The sequence below is a fragment of the Manacus candei genome, unplaced genomic scaffold (genome assembly GCF_025592945.1).
Source record: "Manacus candei isolate 608988 ecotype Guabito, Panama unplaced genomic scaffold, ASM2559294v1 h1tg000073l, whole genome shotgun sequence".
In the NCBI taxonomy this organism is placed as follows: domain Eukaryota; kingdom Metazoa; phylum Chordata; class Aves; order Passeriformes; family Pipridae; genus Manacus; species Manacus candei.
The window spans coordinates 537,589-563,390 of record NW_026138121.1 but is presented as its reverse complement, the minus strand read 5'-3'; the positions used below and the strand labels follow the sequence as shown (position 1 = coordinate 563,390).

Genomic DNA, 25,802 nt, shown 5'->3' with positions numbered 1-25,802 from the left:
TAATGCAAAGAGATTGTTCCAGATCTTGAGATATAGTAAATATAAAATAGGACACACAGGAACTTCAGCAAACACTCTTGGACCTCCCCACATTAATTTCTGAGGCAATTCTAGAGCCAATTTCTCAAGTATAACTTCAAAATTCCCACCTTCCCACCAAAAAAAAAAAAAAACCCCGATGGACTAGCACCAAAAAGAGATTTTATAAATCTCCTAAATACAACTTTAGTCCAGTTCAGTTTCTTTTTCACCAGCTACACCTCTTGGTTATGTACAGACTCCTGACACTAACCCCAGTACAGCACAGCAGCATCTGCCCCCACCCCAGCCCAGAGCAGCTGGGTTAGTTCACTCCAACACCAGGAACGTGAGGATCACACCCTGTGTGTGTCAGGGGCTCGGGGACAAGCCCAGGGGTGCTCCAGCCGCAGGGTCACTCTGTCCCAGCAGAGCCACAGCCACCGGATGATACTGTTAGTGAGCAGGGAAATGGAGCCAGGAGGGAAAACAGCCTGGGAGCAGGAGCAGAGAGGGCACTGGGTCACTCAGTGCTGCTGAGCATCTCTCTGGGATCAAAGCTCCTCCCACGGCAACCCCACCACTGCTGGGGGCAGGTTTGGCTAAAGAGACCGAGACCTCTGACCCTGCTCCGGCCACAGGCTCCGCTTGGGAGGGTCAAACCCTCAAACCAGTCACCCCTGTTGCTTTGCACAGGTCCAGCCACTGCATCAGGCTGTGTGAAAGCACAAACACATCCACTGGGGATAAAACAGTGGGTCTGAGAACAGGCAGGAAAATCTACAGCTCTTGTAACTGGGGCACACGTTGGGCCTGTGCAGCCTCCAGGATTTTGCTCCCCGGGAGCAACCGCACACTGCGGAATGCTGGACATGGTTTCTGCATGGAAAAGCTGAGGCCCAGAGCCCGTGCTGGATCCAGGAAGGGAACTGAGGATTCCTGACATTCCCTACCCACATTTTTAGCCACTGAATACTTTGTGTCCGCACAAGGGAAAAAGCATCACTTGCAGATTCCAACCCCTTTTCATTTCTCCCTTTACAGAGTTTGCTTTAAGGCACACTCCAGCTGAGGCTGAATGAGCTGCCTCCGTGCTCCATGGAGAGCAGGGAAGAGCTCACAGCATCCACCTACCAAGGAACAGACCTGCCAGCTCAGGGGGGCCCTACAACTGCTGCACCTCGTGGGCATCCCCTGCGGGACCCACCTCACACCAGTGCCCAGGGAGCAGAGCTGGGCTGAGAGCCAGCTGAGAACTGCTCTGAGGGGTTGCTCCATGTAAGGGTCAGGCCAGTCACGACATGCTGAGGTAAGAATCCCCCTATCCAATGCTACCAGCTCAGAACAGCACCAGGTTTAGCAAGGCTGGGAGTCCAAGGCTCATCCCACGGGGTTCAGCAGGGTCAGGACAATGGCCTCAGCACAGACACCAAGCAGCACCGGCCCAGGCTGCAGAACCAGACACGGGGCCGCCCTCCCAGCAGGTCCCCTGTCCCTCACACAGGCACTGACTGTCAGTCCCAAACCAATTAACACCAGTTGGGATAAAACCACTGCAATTGCTGGGGTCTGCAGCTGGACCAGCTCTAGAAAGAACCTCAGGTGCTGAGGAAGACGGGAATGGTGTGGTGCAGGGAGAGCTCAGGGAGCACGGGGCTAAGGCCTGGTCTGAAATCTGCATCTCTTCAGTCAAGACTATTCCTGCCCCAGAAGCCATTTCCAGTTACAAGGCATAACATCAGCCACTCTGTGGGAACAGCATCAACTCATGCCACATTAAAACACTTTCTTGGCACAATTTATTTTTCTGACCCAAACAAATAAGCCATTAGCAAGTCATTAACAATATTCTACCCTATATTGTCAGTTTAACAGCCCTGTAAAAACATTTTTAGTTTAAAAACAAAAGTGTGCATGCTGCTGATATTAAAACTGCAGTTACTCTTTCAGGAGTACCAGCTGTTTTGTTGCAACGCGTTTCCAACATACTAATCTGTACAGAAGAGACCAAGACTCCTCGAAGGCAGTAGCTGGCTGTGTCAGGTGCCTCGCAGGGCGCGGCGACAGTGACTGTCGGAATTCCTTCTACACTTCCAGAGAGAATATTCAAGCCCTTTGAGAGTTTGGTTCAGGCTGACCAGCACAGAGTGAGAAAGGATTGTACATTCGTCTCTAAGTTGAAGTGAGCTGAACTGGTGTAATTTAGGCTCAATTCCAGATGCCCGGGTTTGAGCTACTCCTTGAATAATGGGCTGTTCCTTACGCGTGGTTTTCCATGTCAGCGATCGCTGGCACTGCTTTTGGCCTTGCTACTCCACACTGATGAAAGCAGGGAGAACAAGGAAAGGAACAGAAGAGGATCTTAAAATGAACAGCTTCTTGCCAAACCAGCAAGGATACCATTCCCCCTTGTCCCAGGCTCCATGGATATTTCTATCAGATTTTCATATTGTAAGCGCTTCTCGGGAAGAGAGAAAACTCCGGAACAGTGAGTGTTTATTAGAATATTTTTTGTTAAATAAAGAGAAGGAAAAAAAAAGAAAAAAAAAAAAGAGCACTGCAGATTTAATTTCACATCTTGGCTCTGCTCTGACAAAGGAGAGGTTACTGAACTCAGCAACCACTTCTTGTCCCAAGCCAGGGATTAATTAATGCCCCTCCCAAAACTTGTACCTGACCCAACCCACCCCCCAGCCCCAACCCTTCCCATTTTATTTCCCAACTAGACAACACTGTTGGCAAATCAAGACAGCATGAAACTTACAGCAATAAAACAACAAACCCCCGTGTGAAGTGTGCCAACGCATCGGGGAGCTCTCCTGCCAGCCGGGCGTGCTCCCCCGGGGAATGCTGCCGGAGCAGCTGTACCTTTCACGGAGGGCACACTCCACGTGCGACTGTAAGTGCTGCAGAACCACAGGACAAGAGACCCAACACCTGAATGTTTCCTCCAGGACCTCTCCTCAGGACACACGTGGCTGTCCGACCGCGGGCTCGCGCGGCAGCGCTCCGTGAGTCCGATCCGATGCTTCAGCACGAATTCCAAGTCTCCAGCTCAGCACGGCGTAAGGCATGTGGACGAGAGAGACACGAGCAGAACGCAGCAGGAGCAGGGAACGGCGCTGGGGAGCCACACTGCAGTCTGTCTGTCTGACCCCCGTGCAGCCCCGGCTCCCGCTGCAGACGCAGTCCGGGTTCTATCGCAGCGCTGCTGAGGCTGGTTGGTTTTGGCCAAGGGGCAAAGACCAACTCCTTGTGGTTTCACTCTGATGAAAATGCAGGAACATTGGCAGAAGCTGTCGGAGAAGCCACAGAGCTGCAGGGATGTCTGCAGGGATGTCTGCAGGGATGTCTGCAGGGATGTCTGCAGGGATGTCTGCAGGGATGTCTGTCTGCAGGTGATCCGAACTCTGCCCTCAACTTCAAGTGTCACTGCACTAAATTGGGAGATACTGGATGGGGAGTAAACTGGCCCAGCCACTAGCACTGTCACAGAATGTGTATTTTTAAAAAACAGAACAAAAGGCAAACAGATTAATTATGAACCCTTCTTTTCAGAAGCAGACCAGGATTAAAAAAATTCCCGCAAAATTAAAATGTTAGATCCTCCATCTAAAAAAAGTTTATACAGACGTGCTGCAAGCGACCCCCACATGGGTCTGAGCAGCACTTTACAGTACAGACTAAGACTTGAAGAGCTGATCTCACATTGAAGTCTTTTAATTAAAAAAAAAAAAAAAAAAAAAAAGTGGCTCTGGCTGGGGTGACACGAAGGGGACACTCGGGACACTTCAGAGCACAAGGCAGAGGAGGGGCTGGCAGCCTCCAGGCCGTGGAGCGGAGTACCGGGAAAGGGGCACTTCATGCACAAAATGTATTTTACAAAATACAGATCCAAAAAAGCAAAAAAAGCCAATGAAAAAAAATCCCACCTTGCACTAAATTGCAGCACTCTGAACACTTGCTCTGCCCCAGGCGGCTGCCCATGCCTGGTGTGAGGGAGGAGGCATGGAAACGGGGAGGGGAGGGAAGTCCAGGTCTCAGTCTGGGTTTGGAAATGGCTCTGGCAGGGACGTTGTCAGTCATCTGATGTCGGACACGGAGCTCTCGGAGTACGGCGTGGTCATCACCGGGGTGCCGTTGTTGGCCAGGCAGCCTTGCCTCAAGGTTTCGAAATACGAGGCCTGCACTGGTTTATGATATTGCAGAACTTTTATGGCATCTTCTATCTTAAACCATTCCCTTTTCCTTCCTGGGGGCAAGGAGAGAAATCAGTGAGTGCCACAGAACGACATTGTCCTTTCCAGTCTGAACATTCCTGCTCCTGAGCTGCCATTCTCTGTCACGGGCACCAAGGCTGCAGGACTCACTTCACTGTGAGCAAACTGGCAGTGCAAAGGCACTGGGAAATTCCTCCTGGGATTCTCTGATCTCGAGGGCTTCCCACTCCAACCTCACACTGGTGGCTTCCCATCCCCAGGACAGGTGTTTGTTTAGGGTCTCCTAACTTGCATTTCCTAATTAACGCCCCCCCATTTATGTTGCTATTTCTGCAATTTCTATTCAAGTCAGATACTCATTTTAAGACAATCCACAACACATACCAACCGCCACCCAATTTCTATCAGTTTGCAAGTGAACTTCAATTTCCTGAGGACAGCTCTCTTCCCATAAACCCCTTCCATACACAGTCTAAGGAGAGTCACATTCCAGGTGCTGCAGTGCAATCCCTCCTGGGAACAACAGGTTCATTTCCATTTGGGAATCCAATTTAAATGCACAGATAACAGGGAATGATTAACCCACACTGCCCACATATATTTCCTCTAGTCCCAGACAGGACAGCTCTTCATGCTCTTTGCTTTGCACCTTCCAGTGCAAGAATTAAACACAAAATTGCTGCAGAGACAGCTGGACAGTTATTTAGCTTCTCTTGGGCCACAGAGGTGACAAAAGCTTCAATTTGACCACAATTTTTTTTCCCAAGCAACCAAAGGACACACCACTGCGACCCTTCCTAACCACTCCCACAGGGATTCCAAGTCCCAGAGGGAGGCTGAGCTGAAATGGTTTGTCTGCATCAGTTAAAGGCAGCGAGCACAAAGCTTACCAATATTGACAGAGTCCTCCCAGTCCTCCAACACTTCGGTGACGATAAGTACGTAAACATATGTCCTGTGCTTCCTGTCCCGGTTCTGCAAGGCAAGGGGAACAGAGTAACCACAAACCATTTTGGGCAGCAGGACAGGGGGGGACTGCAAACTGCCCCCCACGACCCTGGGGCACCCTGGGTGCAGCTCCTGCCACATTACAGCTCGTCTGTAGCCACTAAAAGCTGTTGTGTTTTAAATGAGAGGTCTGAAAATATTGTTAGGGACTGGAGCCATAAAGTGTAGTTCCTGATCTGTGGGGAAGTGCTTGGAGGACTGATGTGCTTATAAATCAGTTCCTCAACTGGGAAAAAAACACAGGGAAGATTTTTACACAACTCAGAAATTCCAGAGTCAGGGACAGAACAAGGGCAAGAGCTGTGTCTGGTACCTGCTGACTGTGCAGCACCCCCCAGGTGTGGCTGTGCACCCCACGGGAGCACAAACACTGCACCGGCCCCTCTGGGTGCTAGAGAAGGAGGGACTTTGCTCCCTGGCTGGGGGTGGCCTTTGGCAGCAAGAAGGGTATGAAGGCACCGAGAATATTCACTGTTGCACCAGGTATCACCAGTGATTTCAGCTGAAGTGCCCACTGCAATGATCAGAGTTGCTGAACACATCAGTGTGAGTTTTTATTTAGAGGGAACTTTGAAGTTTCCCTCCACACAAGCACCAGCTCACTTCACAACACCCTGCAGAGCCATGGTTACTCCAAGACAATGTTTTGCAACAAAATTTCACAGCTTTGATGTCTGAAACTTACCTCAAAAATTCCCACTAGTCTTCCTAACGTCCCTTTCACTCCAGCCTAGGGGAAGTTCAAAGAGAAAAGAAACATGCTTTAACAACAGCTCAGTACGTGTTTTCTACTTCTTGTGCAGGACCAGTTCCTTAGGACAGGAAGCAAATGCTCTAAAATTCTGTTCATCTTAAACCAACAGTCACAAGATAAGAGACAGAAATGTATCCCGAGTTCTAATCATCCATGCATTCCCAGGATTTTTTATCTTGTTTTCCTTTATTCAAGCAACTTTGAATTCAATCTGGAGGAAGAAGAAATATTTGAGGAGTTACTCCTTGCATACCAATACACTCCTCGTGACCAGAATCTCCTCTGCAGGTTATTACAGCCTGAGCACAGGGAACATTGGCTTCAGGGTTTAGCAGTTTTAACTCCTCAAAATTATAGTTTAAGAAAGTAACTTTAAAGGACATCATTCACACCCTCAGAGCAACAGACAGCTCCCAGGTATTTCAGGGGTGTCCTGCACACTCCTGAAACCAGCCAACACAAACACACCAATGCTGTGATGTGGCCCCAGCAGCAGCAACAAGAGGATTTCGGATATAACACGAGCCATGCTGAAACAGGACTCTTGAATCAAGCAGAGACACAAATCAAGAGAAGATCTAAGCAACAGTTCTGTCTTTTTGAAAACTACTGAGGATTTACCACTTCATCACACTTGGTGTCCCTTTTGGCACCTGCTCCTCCCCTCACAGCTGTTCTCAGCTCTCCGGGGCTGCATCGTGCAAACCCCAGCCCAACCTTACAGTCCCTCCTTTTTGACTACAGAAAGGGAAGACTTTGGTCCATGATTTAACAGGTCTGAACCAACCTGCCCAGCCTGGCACACGACCCAGCCACCACTGGGAAGAAGGGCCAGCTGTGTCTCCAGCAGCTGGAGCACACCCTGGACAGCTGAGGGAAACAGTGCCTCCTCAGAGGGGATACAGGCATCTCACTACATCGAGCTGCCTTTTTTAAAAAAAAAGATGTTTGGGTGATGTTAATGACAAGACAAATTCTCTGTCCTACTGACCAGCTGCTGTACAGTCACGTGCCTTCAGAAAGGAAGAACCTTCATTAATGAGAATATATTCCTGGTTAAGTTCCAGCCTACTGAATGAACATTCACAGGTACAAAACAATCCAGCCACAGCACATCTCGGTGCTGCTTCCAACGGGAGCTGATGTGGAACTGCCCCAGGAGCAAAGGGTTTGCAGCTCCCCCACTACAATCAGTCACACAGATATATAAATCCTTTTGGTAATCCACTCACTGAGCTCTACTTCTAGGAAGGAGCTTTTCAGCTGAAGCTTTTCTGTTGGTTTTGGACACAAACTTTATTGTCTCCTCAGAATTTCTGCCATCCTGCTCAGCCTAGAGGTGCCCCACTGCCTCTGGCCCACGCAGCTATTTCTGGAGCAAACAGCAGCTCCCTGAAGGTCACTGTGCTGCACATGGCAGGGCTTGACCTTTGTGGGGGAGTGATCCCACCTCCTGAAACTGGGGCTGCTGACCTGGGCTCCCAAGGCAGCTGGAAGGCAAATGCTTCAAATACATTTCCCTCAAGGAACGCCTTCAGCAGTGGGATGTATTTTTTAGCAAAGCCACGTCCATCAGCCAGCAAGAACACAGGGAGGAACACGAGGTTTCCACCTTCACACCACACAGACACAAATGTGTTAAAAGGTGAAGTGTAATCCAATATTTCTGGTAAATAACTGTCTTAAGCCACTTCACTGGTTCCTGGAGAAGGCTGTTGAATTTCTGCTCTCCTTATCTACCTGTAGTCAACGAATCAAAAGCCAAGGATGTTGTTGTGATGGTTTATTGAACTCTCAAGCCTGACTAGAAATAAATTTATCTCCAGGCAACTAGCAAGCCTGGAAACTAAGGATGAATCCTGCCCAACCAGCCTCCCAGGCAGTTTATCCCCAGCTCTAGAGCTGTGCTTAAAGTAGCAGAGAGAGGTGGGGAGCCCTTCCTTCTGTACTGGTAAAGGGAGATGATGGAAATAACTCTGTCTGCAAACCAGGATCCTCCTAATCTATCCTGCCTGGTCTCATTCACCCAAAAAGGCACAAAAAACAATGCCAAGGCAACCATGCACTGTAGAAAAATCATGTTGAATTACCATCAGACAGCTCGAAAAAGCGCCAGGGTTTGTTTCATGTAAGAACTTATCACATGCAGCTTAAATGGCCACATAAATGAATGGTTTGATTCAAACAAAACATGTGCTGATTTTATAGAGCAAGTCCCTACCAAAGCCTGCAAAGCACATCAGCCTCTGCTCCTGGGGGCCAATGCCTCTCTCAGCCTGTTTTTCTGGTACAGAGGATTTTAAAGACAACATACAGGACACCCAACACAGACTGACAGGATTGTCAGGCCTATTTTTGATAAAGCACTAAATTCCCACACCAACAGGAGAGCCTCTGTACAATGGAACAAACAGACATGCCAGTGGAATTCACAGTCTCACACAGGTTTCTAACACAAAAGTTGCCCAAGACACCTGAGAAAATAAATAGCTGCTGTCACTAACAAAGCAAGCTTGGTAAAAAGCAACAGAACTGCTGGGCTCCTCTCTGGGCAAGCTCCACACGTCCTCCTTTCCTAGGGGCCAACAGCATTTTCTTGGAGACTTAAAGCACAGTCACAGGCTCATCCAGGCCTGCAGCAGGGTCTCAATCTTAATTTGCAACAGGCGACTCAGGAATTTTCTCTTCAACAGTGAATGGACTGAGAATCCTCTGCCCCCCTGGGCCGTGGCCATGAGTGTGGCAGGGGCAGCACAGCTGACATGGGGACGTGTTCCCCCCAGGCACTGCAAGTGCTGCACGAGGAGCCCATGGAGCCCTCCAAAACACATGGAGGATCCTAGGAGCATGCTAGGAGATGCTACTGAGCCCACCAGCAGGGCTGGGAGGGCACCAGCACCAACTGTTCCACCTGCAGGTGTGGAAACAAAGCAAGGCCATCACACGACAGGATTCCCTGGGAAGAGGCACATTCAGGCACAACAGAGGGCACACAGAGCTTCTTCCCTGCTTTGCTGATCCAAATCAGTGTCCAGTGGCTCGGGGAGTCCTCGCTGGAGGAAAAGGCAGCTCTGGCAAGAGCACATCAGCCACAGCCAGAGCCCAGGCAGCTGCCTGAGCAGCACACACTTCAAACCACTGCCGCACCCACAGGGGTGGGCTGGGGCTCAGGACAAGGAACAAAAATCCAGAGGAAATGAAGCTTTACTAGTTCTGCTGCTCATGGAACAACTTGTTTTAATAAAGAAAAATTACTGAAGACATCCAAGAACAGCAGGTTCAGGTTTCAAAGCTGAAAATAAGTTGGGGTCAGATGCAAAAAGCAGCCTGCAGCAACACCATCTGTTCCTCGGGACAGCTTTTATTTCCTTCCATCTGAGCTAAGGAAAATGTGGGTTGGAATTTCAGCTATTTCACTTTGCTCTATTAGGCTCAAAGCCTGCATCTACTACAGATTACTGCTGAGCAAGAGTACTGTGGTGGAACACCCAAATCTTTGCTCTCAGACCTGCACTACTGAAGGTGTAAATCCACCCACGAGGGCTGCGGGTTCAGACACGTTTGGAGGACATCGATCACAGACCTGCTGGGCAAACTGTGCTGTCACTGCTGTGTCTCACAGAGGGCTGGACTCATTCATCTAACTCTGTACTGCATGAACCAGTGTCTGCTGCTACGCTTGTGAAATACAGATGAAACACCACGACAGGGAGAAGAACATTCCGACACCGCACTCGGTTTTATGAATTTGAGTACACAGGGTATGGGACAGTGACTCTGGGCCACCACTTGCTCTGGGTATGACTAACTCTAGGAGGAGTTCAAGGCCCTCATCTTATCATTCATCCACGGTCCCTGCAGTATTTTTAAAAAGTCTTTGTATTTTAGCACTGAAAAATATCAATATTTGTATTCTAAATCACTAACAAAATACATGAAACAGTAAAGATGACTTATAAAGTATGTTTAAGAGGGGAAAAAAAAGGTCTAGTAACCAGATCAAAGTACTATGGACTATTTTGATATTGGCACCAATTGCCTGTTTGATCACAGGATCAAGCACAACTTCTCTGGCTTTTGACTCCCATGAAGAAAGCACGACAAAAACTCCTGTAATTTTATAAAATTTGACATTTACTAGGCATTTAAAGGTCAGAATGTGAAAGATGCTCTAAGTGAAAAATGAAATGGGTTTCACAGACGAATGTGCAGTGACTTTTTTCAAAGTCACTCTGTAATAAGTTTAATTTAAAGCATCTTTTTCTAAGCCATGTTCTTTACCAGTTGCTCACACCCATAAAACCCCCTTATTCCTAAGCAAAAAATACACCCCATGAGCACCAACACCTGTTTGGAAAGGGCACACACTTTCTAGAAGGTGAATTTCAGAACACACCTGCAGTTCCCAGCTCTGCAGGACCGATTACAGAATTTCCCAACAACCTGTCAGGAATAAGAGGTTTTATTCTTAAAAGGCTGCTCTGACCCAGAGCGGGTGTGTTGTCTACTGCCACTGCCACAAACAATGCCCAAGAACTCCAGTCACTTCCAATTTCATGCAGACAACAGTGAGCATGACAAGTGTTGGTACCTGTCTACTTTAATACTCGTGCTGGCACAGATTAATACAGATAAGGACTACCTCAAACTGGGACAAGGACTTGGACTCAAACTGGGACAGAGTGATCACAGCCTTCACTCAGAATCAACATTTCTCTTTTGGCACAGTCTTCTAGAATTTGGAATATCAGAAAGAGGGAAAAGCTAGATATCTTTAGATGACAATTATCCCAGTAATAACATGGATAAACTCAAACACATACAAGGTAAATTTAAAAGAGTGAATGGAGAAGTTAAAAATCTTCATTTGGGGAAGTGTCTTTTGAAAAGAAAATGCACACCATGCAAAAGAGAATGAATTGAGAAGAGGCAGCCTACTGTCATCTTCAAAGGCCACAAGCAACAGGAAGGGTCACGAGTCTTTACAGCTCTTCCAACTGGCTCTTATTAAAAACTGGAAAAGGCATACCAAAGTCAGGGGAAGAAACTCCACACATTTCTTCCCCAGCTTTGAGCAGCATGGAAACCACCTTCTTTCAGAATAAAAATTACTTTGTGCTCACTGACATGGAGGAAACTGCATTTTCCCTCTCCCAACAGGAGCAGCAGACTGGACCTGTGCCCTCGTGACAGACACGTCTGTCCCGGAGAGAAGCAAAGACATCAAACCTACTCAGAAATCAGCCTCAGCTCCAAGCAGGCTGAAAAAGCCTGGATTCACATGGAAGGGAGAGCAGGGGTTCCCAGCTGGCACACACACCAGCTGCCCAGCACTGCCAAACCAGCAGCATGAGCTGGGGAGGTGGGTGCTCTGATCCTTCCCAGCACTCCTGTTCCAACAACATCCCCCCCCAGCAAACAGCTCCTGGAGTTTGAGGCTGGGGCTGTAGGGGACACTTCTGTGTGCAGACCCTCAGCAGCACATGAGCACAGCCTGTCTGGGGAAGGCCTCACACCCCCAGAGCTGCAGAGCGCCCAAGTCCTTCTGTCCCTGTCGCAGGCTGGGCCCTGTAGACCCCTCGGGAGCCCTTGTGTCTCAGACCCCTCGGGAGCCCTTGTGTCTCAGACCCCTCGGGAGCCCTTGTGTCTCAGACCCCTCGGGAGCCCTTGTGTCTCAGACCCCTCGGGGGCCCTTGTGTCTCAGACCCCTCGGGGGCCCTTGTGTGTCAGACCCCTTGGGGAGCCCTTGTGTCTCAGACCCCTCGGGGGCCCTTGTGTCTCAGACCCCTTGGGGAGCCCTTGTGTCTCAGACCCCTCGGGAGCCCTTGTGTGTCAGACCCCTCGGGGGCCCTTGTGTGTCAGACCCCTCAGGAGCCCTTGTGTGTCAGACCCCTCGGGGAGCCCCTGTCCTGTCAGCTCCCACAGCCGTGGGTGCTCCGAGCTCCCCCTGTTCCCCCGCTGCTCCCCGTGGGGTGGGCAGAGGTGCCTGGCCATGACTCACCCCTGCCAGGCTGCCACGGCTTGAGTTACACTCGCAGTGGCACCGGCCCCGTGAGCAGGGAACACCAGCGAGGAGGGGATTATCCCAGCCAGCCCAAACCAGTTCCCGTGCTGCCGCGGCCGTGCCAAGGCTCCCTTCCAGCCGGGCTGCCATGGAAGGCGCTGGCTCTCCCAGGGTGCTGCTGCCCGGGAAGGGAGCGGCGATGCACAGATGCACATTTATTTTAAGGACTGAGAGGTGAAGCCATGCACCTCCTGAATGAACCCTGGGCTTCTGTATCAAATCACTCCATTATTAATAACACTTGGGCTGTAAAGCAGGAATCTGCAGCTAAAAATATTCCTATTGTTCTGGTTGCACTCACTTTGGCTTGTTATGTGGTTGAAAGGTTGCCAAGTTACTGGAAAAGCAGGAGCTGTGTTACAAGCTGGAAACAAAATTTGCAAGCAGCAATCCCCAGTACTAGAGGGACCTAAAGACACTGAAAAAAATACACTTTGACTGTATAATCTTTTGTATCTTTCTGATAAACTGCTAGTTTATAAAAACATCCAAAGAGAAACACATCACTCAGGAGCTGCCCCATTCGATGAGTCCAACAGCCCAAATATTCAGCATTTTGTTAGACAGCAGCAGGTACTTCCAAATACTTCAGAGAGAAACCTGCATATACCAGACATTACAACAAAGCAACTACAGGAGAAGGGTCCTCCCAAGTTCCATCAATTAGCTCTTGATTTCTGTTCTGCAGAGAGCACAAAGATTTATAACCCTCTCGAAAGCATTTTTAATCCTGCCTTATGTAACCATGAACCTACTTGGTCATCCATCTATAATCATTTAATCGTTTCTGAACACAAGCATCTCTCCAATTTGTTGATATTCAGAAGCAAATTCTAAAAACATGTTTTACATACAATGCAGTCAACTGCCATTTGCTGCCTTTACATTTCTTATGAAGAAAAAGATTGCTCTTCCAGCTTCAAAAGAAAAATATGCCTTCTTCGTACAGCCCACTGATCTGCATTTGATCTGCTGTTTGATCTCCCTCCTGCAACAAGTTCAAGTGAAAAAGAAAAACCAAGCTAACAAACCCACACACACTTTAGGAATTGTTGCAGGTAACTTATAGCCAATTTCACTTATTCACATAAACATCACAATCTCTTCTAGACCAAAACATACCAAGGTCCCTGTATTTGGAGTGTCTTTAGTGGCTCATAAGGGCTTTTTTCTACCTCGTAGCGAAGTACTAGACAGCTCCTCAAAGGCACAGCTGAAGTTCTTTTGAGAAACTGTTCTTCATACAGAGAAAACAAAGCAGAGAATATCTTCACAGGCATTGAAGTGCCTAGGGCTGAATTTTATCTATTTTCAGTTAAAGGTATCAGGCAAGGACAAGTTCATTCCAGCTAAGAGGTTTAATTACATTCTCATGCTTGCTTTATTTAGGACTCCAGTTTCCTCCCATGTGTGATGGGGATACCACCAGTGACCCCATATCCCTCTTCACCTCGTGGAACACAAGCAAGAGGGCTGGAAGCAATGCCCCCAGCCCAGGGTAGCAGTCCCTGGCATCAGACACTCACCTCCTCACAGACCTCCCGCACGGCGGCCACGCCGGGCTCCTCCTCGGGCTCCATGCCCCCCCCGGGGACGATCCATCGGTCCGGGTGCCGACTGCTGCTCACCAGCAGCACCTGTGGGGAGCAGAGCACAGTGAGGGCACCAGGGCAGCGCTGCCTCCCAGAGCCAGCCACCCCTCACCCCCGCAACGCCACCGACACAAGGCCAGGCCTTGCCAATACTCCACTCCATGAGCACCGACACCGAGGCACTCCCACGCTCCTCGGTACTTCAGCCATTGCCTCTCCCTGCTCTGACACTTTGCAGAATAAAACCACCTCTGCACAGCAAACCATGGACACAGCAGCACACACAGTGTGAGCTCCCTACGGAGCTCAGGCACTGCCGAGGCCTGACAGCACAGGATACACCTCATGCAGCAGATGCTGCTCAGCACCTCCACCCTTTGCAGAAGGGCCTTGATTTAACTGTCCTGGTACCTTTGGCCTTGCCTGTCCCTGCAGTTATGTCACCAACAACACATACACATCAGGGAACTCTCACTGCAGTGTTTATGTGCAATTGTCTGAGCAGAGACTCTCAGCCCCCTGTTTTCTGCTTCTTTTGCAGTAGGTACCCAGGAGGTCGGCTCTGGAGCCAGCACTCAGGTACTTTTGGTTTAGAGGAAGTTGTTCAATGAGGTGTAAGCAAAATAAAAACTTATATTAAACCACTTAAAATCCCCTAGGAAAGGGCTGCACAGACAGACAGACTTTTGTGAATGAGAAACATAGTTCAACCCTCCTCCCAGGATTTGCCATATTCATGCTTTGTGACCTCCTTCCCAGGAGGGATTTGCCATATTCATGCTTTGTGGCAGTTTTTCTTGAACCACATTTTATTCCAGTGTACTTCTGCTCTGTACAAGTTCAGGTTCTGATTTCCCACCTTCCAGCAACACAAACGCTCAGTGAGGCTCTCAACCAGCTACAGACTGTCCCAAAGAATAGCGAGACACTGAGCTTATTAAATCTACTTGCAGTACATCCATGAGCAGAGATGGAAACTAAAAACAAAACTAATACTGTTGCCCAGCTCTTTAAACAAAGCTTGTTCATTAGAGTCATCCTGCTGTACTTCATCATTTCACTGGCACAAAGCTCGGAGCCAAAGCGACTTGCTCCAGAAACTTTCCAGCATACCAGTCCAATTAGGTTCCAGGCCAGCTGTAACAGTGTCAGACACTGCAGAGTTACACTGCAGAGACACTGAAATCCCAGGCTTTACTGGGGAAACTCTGATTTGCCAGTAGGATATTAAAAGATTTGCACTAACTATCATGAGGAATCTACCTACAGAATTCAAAATTAAACTTCTGAAACAAAAACAAGCACAAGATTTCCAGGGCTTCCCAGTTCTTTTATCTCGAAAATTCTCATCTGCCAACCAACCACCTGGCAAAGTGATGTTTCATTTTCCAGGGCCACCCATCCCCACTGGCTCAGCACAGGGAAAAGAGGGGGGTCAACAGGCCTGAACACACCAGGGTGAGCAGACTAGGGCCAGCTGTGGTGGGCAAACCCCAGCTCTCAAACCAGGAGCAGCAGACCTTACAGCAGAAACTGCAGAGGGGTCACACCAACGCTCTGGCAACTGCTGGGCCAACCTTTTCCAAGTCTGGAACTGACCTCGGTGCTCTCAAGTGTCAGCACTCCTGTAATCATCACTTTTCTGTGGATCCCACCAATAATAAAGTCTCAAAGCCTCTCCCTTCCTGCTTCAGCCAAACTCATGAAGCATCATCATTTACCCAACCACCCCATCCACGTCCCTGAGCACTCCCCAGTCCATGGTATGAAACTCATACTGGAAAGGAATGAGGCTGCAAGAGCCACCTCAGTTCCACAGTTCCAAGTGGGATGGTCCCTGCCTGCCCCACCTTCTGGCCGAGGCTGAGAGGGAACAGCATTTACTTTATAGTGACATCCCGAGTTTTTGGCCCTCTCCAGGAGGAAGGCAGAATTCCTTTCCCCAGGCATCCAGTCCATGTAAAACTCCATCAGTAAGCCATGCCTAAATAGGGAATGTAAACTTCATTCATCCTGAGAGCCCTCAGGCTCGGGACAGTGGCCAGTCCTGGACTGTCCCAGCCACCTCCGGTTTGCCACCAAACCTCCTGGAGTACAGTCCCTGGAGTTATTCCTTCCTCACTCATCACCAGTGCTGTCCACAGGGCAGCTTGGACTCAAACTCCTGACTGCAGGTCAGCCAGTGATTGCGAGGACAAAGCTAAAAGAGAAGGAACATTTCGAGTGCACGTTTGCTGCCAGGTAAGGAAGCACCAGCTCTGCCGCTTCCGACTGCAATTCAGAGCTCCAGCTCAAAGGGGAAAAAAAGATTAAAAGAAGCTGCAGAACCAGATCTTTGAAACTCACACAGCACACTTCATGCTCCTGAACTCCTGCCACCTACTAGTCGTGAGAACAAGGATCTGCTGTGGAACCCTGGACACAGAGTGCTCCAGGAAACCTGCTCGGGCTGAGACAATGCCTCAGCAACACACCAGGAGGAACTTTTGGGTGTAAACAACTGTTTGAGGCAAAGTAAATTAACTTCAGCTGCTCTGGCAGTTGAGCATTTTCTGAATAGAATTAATATGAACAACCCTCGCTGGGAAGGAAAAACCTGTCATTCTCACACTTTTATGTAATCAGACTATTTCCTGTTTAATAAAAAGGAAATCAAATCAGGAGAGAGCAGGAAACAAGCCCTACAAGGTCATTCTTTTAAAACAACTTCAAACAGGATATTGCTACCAATGAGCTCTCCCAAGACAAAGGGGCCGAGTTCCAAACGAGGGGGAGACACTGTTGTGTTGGAAAAAACCACACTTCCCACACCAGCCCTGTGTCCCAATACATGCAGTGCACTCAGGGGGATCAAGGAAAAGGTGGTTATAATCCAAATCCTAGACTGGTTTGGGTTGGAGTGGACCTTAAAGGCCATCTCATTCCACCCCCTGCCATGGGCAGGGAAACCTTCCACTAGACTAGCCCAAGGTACAGTTGGCTTTTTTGCTCATTTACTTCTTTATTACATAAAAACTTTCATTTGAATACACTCTAAAGAAGTTAATTTAATCTAAATAGTCACCAAAAATACACCAGAAATTAATTCTTTTATTTCTTTAAATCAGATTAGAACACATGGGAAGCTTGGATATTTCCATTTTATTATTGCCAGGCAACTGTGTTTAAGATGGCTACTGAGACTCTTGGCCTACCAGGGATTTTGGAGCCAAGTCCAGCAGACTTTTGAGAAAAGCACTTGCAGGTATCATGCCACAAGGCCAAGTTCTGTTTTCTGGGATTTGAAAGACAATTATGTCATTTCAAAGCAGGGAAATGAGCAACACCAGCCTCTCTGGCAGGCAGGAGGTGGCCCTGCCGTGGCTCTCACACACAAACCCCCACTCGAGAGAAAGGTTAGAAAAATAAGCCAAGTTTGAAGTGTCAGCAGGGGCTCAGCTCAGAGCAGGGCCGCAGCCTCATGGCAAAAACCTTCAAAGCTGCACACAACAAACAAATCCAAACAAACTTGAGCAGGAACAACTCTGCCTGGAGGAGACAGGAAACACACCGAGACATCTAAGGCTGCCTGCATTGCCACACCAAGCGAGAATCTCCACGGGAAAAGGTGAAAAGAGTTTGTCTCCTGGATAAATCTGGGCATCCCCAATACATAATGCTGACCTTAAAACAACCTACTCACACACCAATCTGTTGTATCCACCAGGAGGGGGTTTTCTGTTTTTTCCCCAGGAATAATGGGGCTCTGCAGAGCGAAAACAAGGCAACCAGAATGAGGCAGAGACTTAACTCCCTCTTAGCAAAACAGAGGCAGAGGGATTCCCAGGTTCTTTCATGCTGTGATGGATTTAAACAACAACCACCACCACCCATAAATAAAACAAGAGTGTCTACACCATAAGGAACACGATTCCTCGAAAGAGGCTTTGCAGCAGAATTTCAGCAGACTGAAAGGCCCACAGCCCTGCTAGAAGCTGGGCCCCAGCGTGAGCAGAAAATGAGCTGAGAACCTTCCAGACTTCCAGGAAAAGCCAGTGCTACCCACCCGTGCCAGCCCAGGCCCGCCGAGCTGGCAGCCAGCAAGGGAACAGCAGGCAAGATGTTAAATCCGGGGGTTTGGCCCGGCAGCCTCCTGCTGCCAGGAGCCGATCCATAGCTGCTGGCTCCTGACACAGCCCCTGCACTGCCTTGCAGGCTTTCCCTCAATATTTTCAGGCTTTCCCTCAATATTGTCATGGTTTCTATCAATATTTTCATGCTTTCTATCAACATTGAGCCATAAATCACGTCATTTGCATAGCAACTAAAGCAAAAAGCCTCCCGACATTTAAAGTCGTTTCCCACTTCAGCATCATTGATCAGAGCCCAGACTGGAAGGAGACGCTGCCACAGAGGCTGCGGGAGCAGAAGATGGCTGACTGTGAGCTCTGCCTGTACAATCTGCCTTTGTCTGAAAGTTTCGGTGCAGCACGAGCCTGTTCTCAGAGCTGAGCTGTGGGAGCACCCCTCCCATGTGCCCCACGGCCAGGTAGATCCCGGGGCCGGTGCCATGTCCAGCATAACAAGCACCTTGGATGCCTTACTCAAAATTAACAAATATTCTCTCAATCCCCAAATATTATCCTTAGTCTCCTTAATGCTTTTCTATCTGACAAGAGTGGGATCTCCATTCGACCACGTCAAACCACCTTTATGCCCTGTGACCAGCACAGGCTAACTGGCACTCTGGAGGAGCAGGAGGGGAGGAGGGACCCTGGCGCTGGCAAAGCCGTGCAAAATTAATCTCATTTCCCCGGCAGAAACACGGCCTCGACTGCACTACAACAAATCATGTGCTGGGCCAAACTGCTAAGGCAGGACAGTCCCAGGGCACACGCCAAGGCTCACGGGAGGGCTTCTCCCACACTCTTGCTATTCCAGGCACATTCCGGAGTTTGCACAGGGTAGGAGCAAGTACAGCCTGTGGTCAGCAGGGCTACCCCAGCCCTGCACCCAACAGGACCAGGGCTGGGACCAGAACACACACCCTCAACAGAAATCCCTCTCCTGACCGTGAGGGCCTGTCCTCACAGGAGCACTCCCATTCCTCAGCAGGATATGTTTCCTTACACGTTTCCTTTTCACACACACACCAACACCAGGCTCCATGAGATAATGGGATTTAACCTACAGTGTGGTACCCAGGAACTGGAGGCAGGAAATTCATGGCAGGAAGCACGAAGGGGAAGGTATTCACACTACAGAACTTGACAAAAGTAAAGCACAAGTCTTGGAACGGGAGCAAGAGGTGAACTGGAAGAAGTTCAAGTAGTTTCAAGCATTTGGATCGCACCTACAGTCCTATAACCAGAGAGGAAAAAATAAGGAAGATTCTGTTGGTTTTTAGGCTGCTGCTTAGAATAACAATAATAAATCACCGTGTACTGCGCTGCTGCTCTGGCTGCAGAACACCACGGGTCGTGTTACTGTTACTACAGTGCTCCTGCACTCCAGAGCCACTGCCTGCTCTTACCAGGAGGAACACGATCCCAAGTGCTCCCCCTCCAGCCAAATTATGGCTTAGAGAACCACAGAAATTATCTACACCCTGCCTCCCCCGGCAGGGCCGGGGCCCAGAGCAGCTGAAGGACCTGCACAGCAGCCACTGCTCTCAGGGGCTGAGGGCTGATAAGGGGCACTCCCAGAGAGAGACCCCAAACCCCAGAAGCTATCTCTGACTGTCAAAACCAGTTTGGTGACCACTCAGTGCTTACACAACTTGTCCAGGCACACCTCTGCCAGCAGGAATGCTAGCTTATAACTGCCTTTTTTAAAAAGGAAGGGGGAAAAAAGAAATGAAGGGGTATTTGGGCCTTTTACAGAGCCCACATGACTCTGGCTGTCAGCAGCTGTGTCCACATGCACTGTTCTGGTTAACATAAAACACAGCACACAAAACCCGACAGCCACCAAAACCCTTGAGAAGCTGCTCAAGCATAAGTAGTTAATTGTACACACAACATCAGTACATGTCATTTACACACAGAAAAGTAACCCCGAGCCAATATGAACAAAAATAACATTCAATCCATCTGAAACATCAGACAAAAATCCACTACAGGTAATCATATCCCTCTGAATTTCACATGTTAATGTGAAATTTCTGAGAACAAAGAGTCAGAGTGAATTATCCACTGCCCAACAAGGGCAGCCCCAGAGACACGAATTCTGATACAAAGACACACAAAATTTGAAATATCCTTGACTGGTCTGTGCAGCCAGTCCTTCGGTTGGACTGAAAAAGAACAAAAGAAAAAGAAATGGAGTCCCTGCTTCCCAACCACTGAAGGTCACATACAGCATCCCAAATGGATGTTTGCTATTTGTAAGGTAGAGTTTTGTTGATTTTGCTCTATCCAGTTTTTGTGGGTGACCCCATGACACAGCATGAGGAGAGAAAAGCAGGAAAAAGAGCCCCAGACTCAGGTCAGGCAATAAATGGATGTGAGCTGGAAGAGATTCCAAAGCACTGTTCTGCAGAGTACACACCACTCCTGGGTCCTTCTCCACAGAGCCAGGGTGGAGCACACCCTCCTCTTTCCATATTCATCACTTTTCCCTGAGTTGCAGCAGAACAAAACTGACTCAATTCTTCAGTTTCAAAACAACTTACTGAGCCTCCAGTGAATGAAGTGAAAATTTAACAATTTTCATTCTTTTGTTGTTTGGGAAAGTACAAGAGACGGTGGAATTGCTTGTAAAACTGTTCAGTGACAGCTGCCTTTGTGGGAAGGTGAAACACTTTCTGAGATGAAAGCCAGGTCTTGCAAATGTCTGTCCATGCTCCTGCTCTTGGAGAACACGAGCTGTGAGCAGAGCTGAGAGGGGCAGGAGAAGCACAGGCAGAAGACCCATTTCCAAACTGGCCCTTATCCTCCTGCAGATGTGGTAATGTGTTAGCAACAGACAGGGAGAACTTTATTTGGTTTCAACCACAACCCTTTTATGTAGCTGACAGCAGCACAGCCAAGCTGAGCCATCGGAACAGGGATTCTGAGCCTGTATTCCATGGGAAGCAGGATGACCACGTGATGCTGGGCTCACCTACATCCCAACAGTGAAGCACTTCAAGTGTTTTTGGCTGTTATTGGTTAATACTGGAGCAGAGCACAAAGGATGGCCCAGGAGCAGCGCGTGATACCCAACACACCCCGTGGCTCCAATCCCGGCTCTGCCTGTTACATCACAGCTGGAGTAAAACCGGCCCAGGAGAGGTCGGAAGAAAAAGGTTCGTTTGCATTCCAAAGGCTTTCCCAGGGAGGCCGTGGGGCCACTCTGGTGACTGCAGGGCTTGGCAGGGCACTGGCCCCCGGGTGAAACTTCCCTTCTCTCAGCTCCATTCAGGCCTCATTCACAACTCAGAAAAGATGACCGAGCCCGGATCCTATTCTTCCCGAGGCATTTCCTCCAAAAAGTCTTTAAAAACGGCCCTGGTTAACGAGCAGCTTGTCCTTTCACAGACACAATGTGGGCCTGCTCAGACCTGCTGCTGCCCTGGCCTCACAGCCCTTTTATCCCTGTCAGATCCCACACGGAGCACGGCTCCAGCTGCCGCTGCACAGGAAGGCATTAGGGACACTTTCTGGAACATTTCCTCATGGAAACAGCTGGTCTACACAGAAGATACGTGTGTTATGTAAAAATAACACCCTGACAGCAATACTGAGAGGCAGGGACACCACTGAGTGCTTCCAGAGGTAACACAGGCCTCGGGAGCTCTCGTTCCGCACTCTCCTTCCCCACTTGTGCAAATATCCCGGGAGTTCACTCCACGTGAAGAGAAGGAAACAGAGCCCTGGGTTCCGCTGCCAAAAGGGCCTTTGAAGTCTGTTCCCACTCTCCCAACGAATCCTGTTGCTGCCCCTGCTCTCCCTCCTGCCCAAGGAGATGACTCCTGGTTTGGGACACCACACACATTTTGGGGGCTGTCCACAGAGCCCAAGTCAGAAATGTACTTTTTGCTCCATTTGAGATTCATGTCGAAATGAATTCTCCCTGTGCTGTTTTTTAAAGGAATATGTAACAAAGGCATCTTTTCAGCCAATGCTTGGTCTTCCAAAAACGTTCCAGAGCTTCTTTCATGTCCAAAAGTAGCAGTTTCCAAATGCAATACAGAGACAATGTGCGACCTCCAGCAGCATAGGGAAAAAATAAATCACTTAAAAACTAAAAAAGAAACAAAGAATTTCTCTGTTAAGACCCTTTATTTGCAAATGTATCATCAAACCAAGGACATGCTGCTTAAGCAATCTCCAGGGATTGCTGGGATTTCAAAGAAAAATACATTAGTGAAGTGACGAGTCAGGGACCAAACACCTAAACAGAAGAAAGCAGCCTCCTCTGTAAGTGTAAACAGAATTTGTCTTATTTCTTCTTATTCATCGACAGATATGTTTAATTCAAGAACTAATTAGGGGTTTGAAACAGGAGAAAACTGGGTTTTTCAAAGTCATAGGAGGAAATTAAGAAGAAAAGCAAGAGCAAAGTTCTACTATTTCTTAAGTACTTAAAAGAAAGAGCAACCAGAAACAGCCAGTCCTAGGAAAAAATCCTATGTAATGCAGTAAGTTTAATTTATTTATCAAAACATGGTTCTTTTCTTCTCTCTTCTTTTCAAACAGTAAGCTTTTAATAGATCTTTAATGTACATACTTTGGCTCTGACTCTTTCTCCCCTCCCTGGAGAGACCTTTTAAATAGATCCCAATTTCCATTTAAATAGAAGCAATCAATAATAAAATATGTCAGCATAAGAAAGTATTATTCTCCAAGAGCAGACCAAGAAATCTTTCACAGCCATGTTCAACCATCTACTTAAACATGTACAGGTAACACCTCACTTGGTATCAAAAAACGTGGGCAGCAGTGAGTGCACACACGTTGCCTTCCCTCAAAGTTTATTTAAGTGACAACAAATGGGAATTAACCTAAGGAAAAACTAGAAAGAAAAATTACTAGAAATCAAGGTGTCCTGCTCGCTGATTTCAATCACTGACACAAGTTTGACTCAAATGACTTCTTGGCCTTTTGGCCAAGGCCAAGCACAGGATCCATCCCAGTGGGACTGGATAAGAACTTTCCTAAATGTACTCGAGACAATCTCACTTGCTGGGCAGCTCCCACAGCAGGGGTGTAACAGGTGAGAGCAGAGGCTGCAGTTTCAGCTCAGGGTTCAAGTCACAGGCACCACACACAAACAGGGCCCTGGAAAGGCTGCATTCGGAATGGAACAGAACTGTCCCTCCCTGCCTCATCCTGCTGGGGCTCCTCACCAACAGCACACACAGGGCACACCCCGAGGAAACCCCCCCAGCCCAGGCTGCAGCACTGACACAGCAACCAGTGCTCCCTCCCCGAGGTGTCCCAGGGCAGCACAGCCACTGCCCCACGTCACTGGGGACGAGGGGACAAGGCCACACACCCACAGTGCCCACAGCTCCAGGGACAACACGACATTCACCCAGAACCTCCTCTGCCCTGGGCACTAAAACCTGCCCAGAGCTCCACCCGCAGCCTCAGAGACCCCTGGGAAGGACCCAGCACAACCAGCCTGGGGAGCAGCTCCCCCAACTCCTGCCTGCAAAACCAGGAGCAGACTGTTCTACCCTGGGTTGTACCTAGAAACTACAGCCTGAAATGGGACCAGCTTAAATCAAATGAGATCCTTCAATCTACCACAGGTTGTTGCAGACCACAGCAGAGGCACAACTGACACAGAGATGATTTTAAAGCTCAGCCTTACACAAACCTGACAGCTGGGCCTGCTGAAAGCACCTGTCCCACACCAGCTGCCTCTGGAATGAGTTCACTTTCCTCCTTCGACCCTCTTGGGTCAGCACTGGGACACTGCCACACTTGGGGTCCCAGCACTTTGAGGGCTCTGACACTGGTCCTCAACACACCTGAGGGCTCTGAGAGCAGCTCCCAGGGGCTGGAGGAGGTGGAGGGATCAGCTGGATGCTGCCAACTGAGGTGTGCTAAAATAAAACTCATAACCAAAGGCTGGTTACATCAGGTACCTGTTTAAAGTACATTTCTGCCCTTAACCACACTGCAATCAGACATGGCCAAGCCTCCACCTCTTGAGAAGAATCTCCAAACTGCCTCAGCAATTGTGTGAAATGGCACAAGGACACCCTGACACCCTCACCCACCTGTGCTGAGCAGCCCCACCACTGTCACACAATACAATTATGTTTTGCTTCACAGTTAGTTCAAAGTACCATAAATTTCCTCATAGTTCATGGGAAGGACCAGCTACATTGAACCTGCACCAAACACACTGTTGTAGCTTCAGACCATTTCTGCTGAAATGCTGACACTCCTCACCACACCAGCACAGCTACAAAGGGTTTGTGCAGCCTCCTTCACATTAAATAATAACTGGATGTATGCTAATTGCCTTTCCTCCAGTGAACTGTCTGCATTCCCTTCAGATTTCCTGTAGCTACAAATATGATAATCAGGAGAACAAAGACTTTAGCACAGCCACTCACTCGGGCACAGCAAACGCAGTGGAGTGTGTGTGCCTGGCTCCCGCAGCAGCAAGGGAGACCTGCAACCCTACTGCTCTGAGCCCCCCGAGCCCACCTTCATAAGGTATTAATAAAGAATAGTGCGAAACTGCACATCTGAGTGAAGTCTCTGGAACTGCACGGACAATGCAGCCCCTTAGCAACGCGGCCGCTCTGAAACCAACCAATCCACCTTTAATTCCCACTTCCTCCCAAGCTCTCTGGACAGCAACTTCTGGCACTCCATCAGTCCCCTTTTATCCCAGTTTCTTTTTATAAATCCAAGGTCAGGTTTCCTCTCCCATCTCATGTGATGTGCTGGACTGAAGTTGTGCCAGCGTGGTCGGTCCCCTCGGCTGCCAAACCCCCTCCCGCGCTGCCCCAGCCTGTCCCACCACCCCCGCGGCATCCCCCGGCTCTAACGGGGAGGAACAGCCATAGGGGGAAGCACCAACTTCCCCACTAACGCTTAATTACGCCTATTAAAAATAACCCCCGCTGGGACCGAGTTCCCCCCCCCCCCGGTCGGCTCGGGGGTCCCGGGCCCGGCCTCGCCCCCCGCCCGGCCCTCACCTCCTCCTCGCTCTCGCTGCGGAAGCACAGGCAGGCCGCCCGCTTCTTGTAGCCGTCCCCGTCGTAGGTGCGCGTCTGGTTGGACTTGAGCTTCATCATCCTCCGCTCCGGGGGCGGCGGGGCCGGAGGACGCGCGGCCCGGAGGGCGGGGGAGGGCGGGACCCGCCGGGCGGGGAAGGACGGGGGGGCGCGGGGGGGCCGCCCACCCGCGACAGTCTCTCTGTGGGTCTCGGTCTGTGGGTCTCGCTACGCGCTGCCGCCCCTCGCCCGCCTCACCCCTGCCCTCGCCTCCAGCCGCGCCTCCGCCGCCGCCCGCGCTCCGGCCTCCGCCGACGACGACCGCGCCGCCATCTTGGGGCTCGCTACGCAACCGGCGCAGCGCGGCCGGGCGGGGGCGGCGCTGCCGCTGCGGCTCCGGGAACCGCCCGCCACGCAAACGGCGTAACGGCTCCGGGAATCGCCCGCCACGCAAACGGCGTAACGGCTCCGGGAATCGCCCGCCACGCAAACGGCGTAACGGCTCCGGGAATCGCCCGCCACGCAAACGGCGTAACGGCTCCGGGAATCGCCCGCCACGCAAACGGCGCAGCGCGGCCCCAGCAGCGCTCGGGAACGGGGCGGGCGGCGCAGGGGCCGCCCCGAGTTACGCAAACGGCACAGGGGCGCGCGCACGTGGCCCCGCGGGGGCAGCGCCCGCCCCGTGCCGCCAGGGGGCGCTGCGGCACCGGGGGTGTCCGTGGGTCCGTCCGGCCCCCGGCGACACCCCCGGGCAGTGTCTGTCTGTCCGTCTGTCCGTCCGTCCGTCCCGTCACCGATCACCGGCACTGCTCCCCAGCGACACCTGGCGGCGCACGGCGGCCTCTGCTCCGGTGTCCCGGCTCCGCCCCCCCACGGGCTCTGTGTCCCCCCCGGCACCGCTGGGAATCCCCGTCATCCCGGGCACAGGGACAACGGCTCCGCCTTCCTCCAGGAATCACCTCCACACACCCGGCAGGAACCACCAAACCCGGCACGTTCCTTT

General features: G+C 50.0%; 1 protein-coding gene across 1 annotated transcript; it reads right to left on the bottom strand.

The window, feature by feature from the left end:
- Positions 1 to 1,800: 1,800 nt before the first annotated feature.
- On the bottom strand, positions 1,801 to 25,132 carry NUDT3 (nudix hydrolase 3). Its single transcript, XM_051808493.1, has 5 exons — positions 24,782 to 25,132; positions 13,591 to 13,701; positions 5,932 to 5,976; positions 5,129 to 5,213; positions 1,801 to 4,270 (listed from the first exon to the last, which is right to left on the bottom strand). Exons 1-5 carry the CDS (start codon positions 24,878 to 24,880, stop codon positions 4,101 to 4,103), a joined length of 510 nt encoding a protein of 169 aa, XP_051664453.1. The 5' UTR covers positions 24,881 to 25,132; the 3' UTR covers positions 1,801 to 4,100.
- Positions 25,133 to 25,802: the final 670 nt, after the last annotated feature.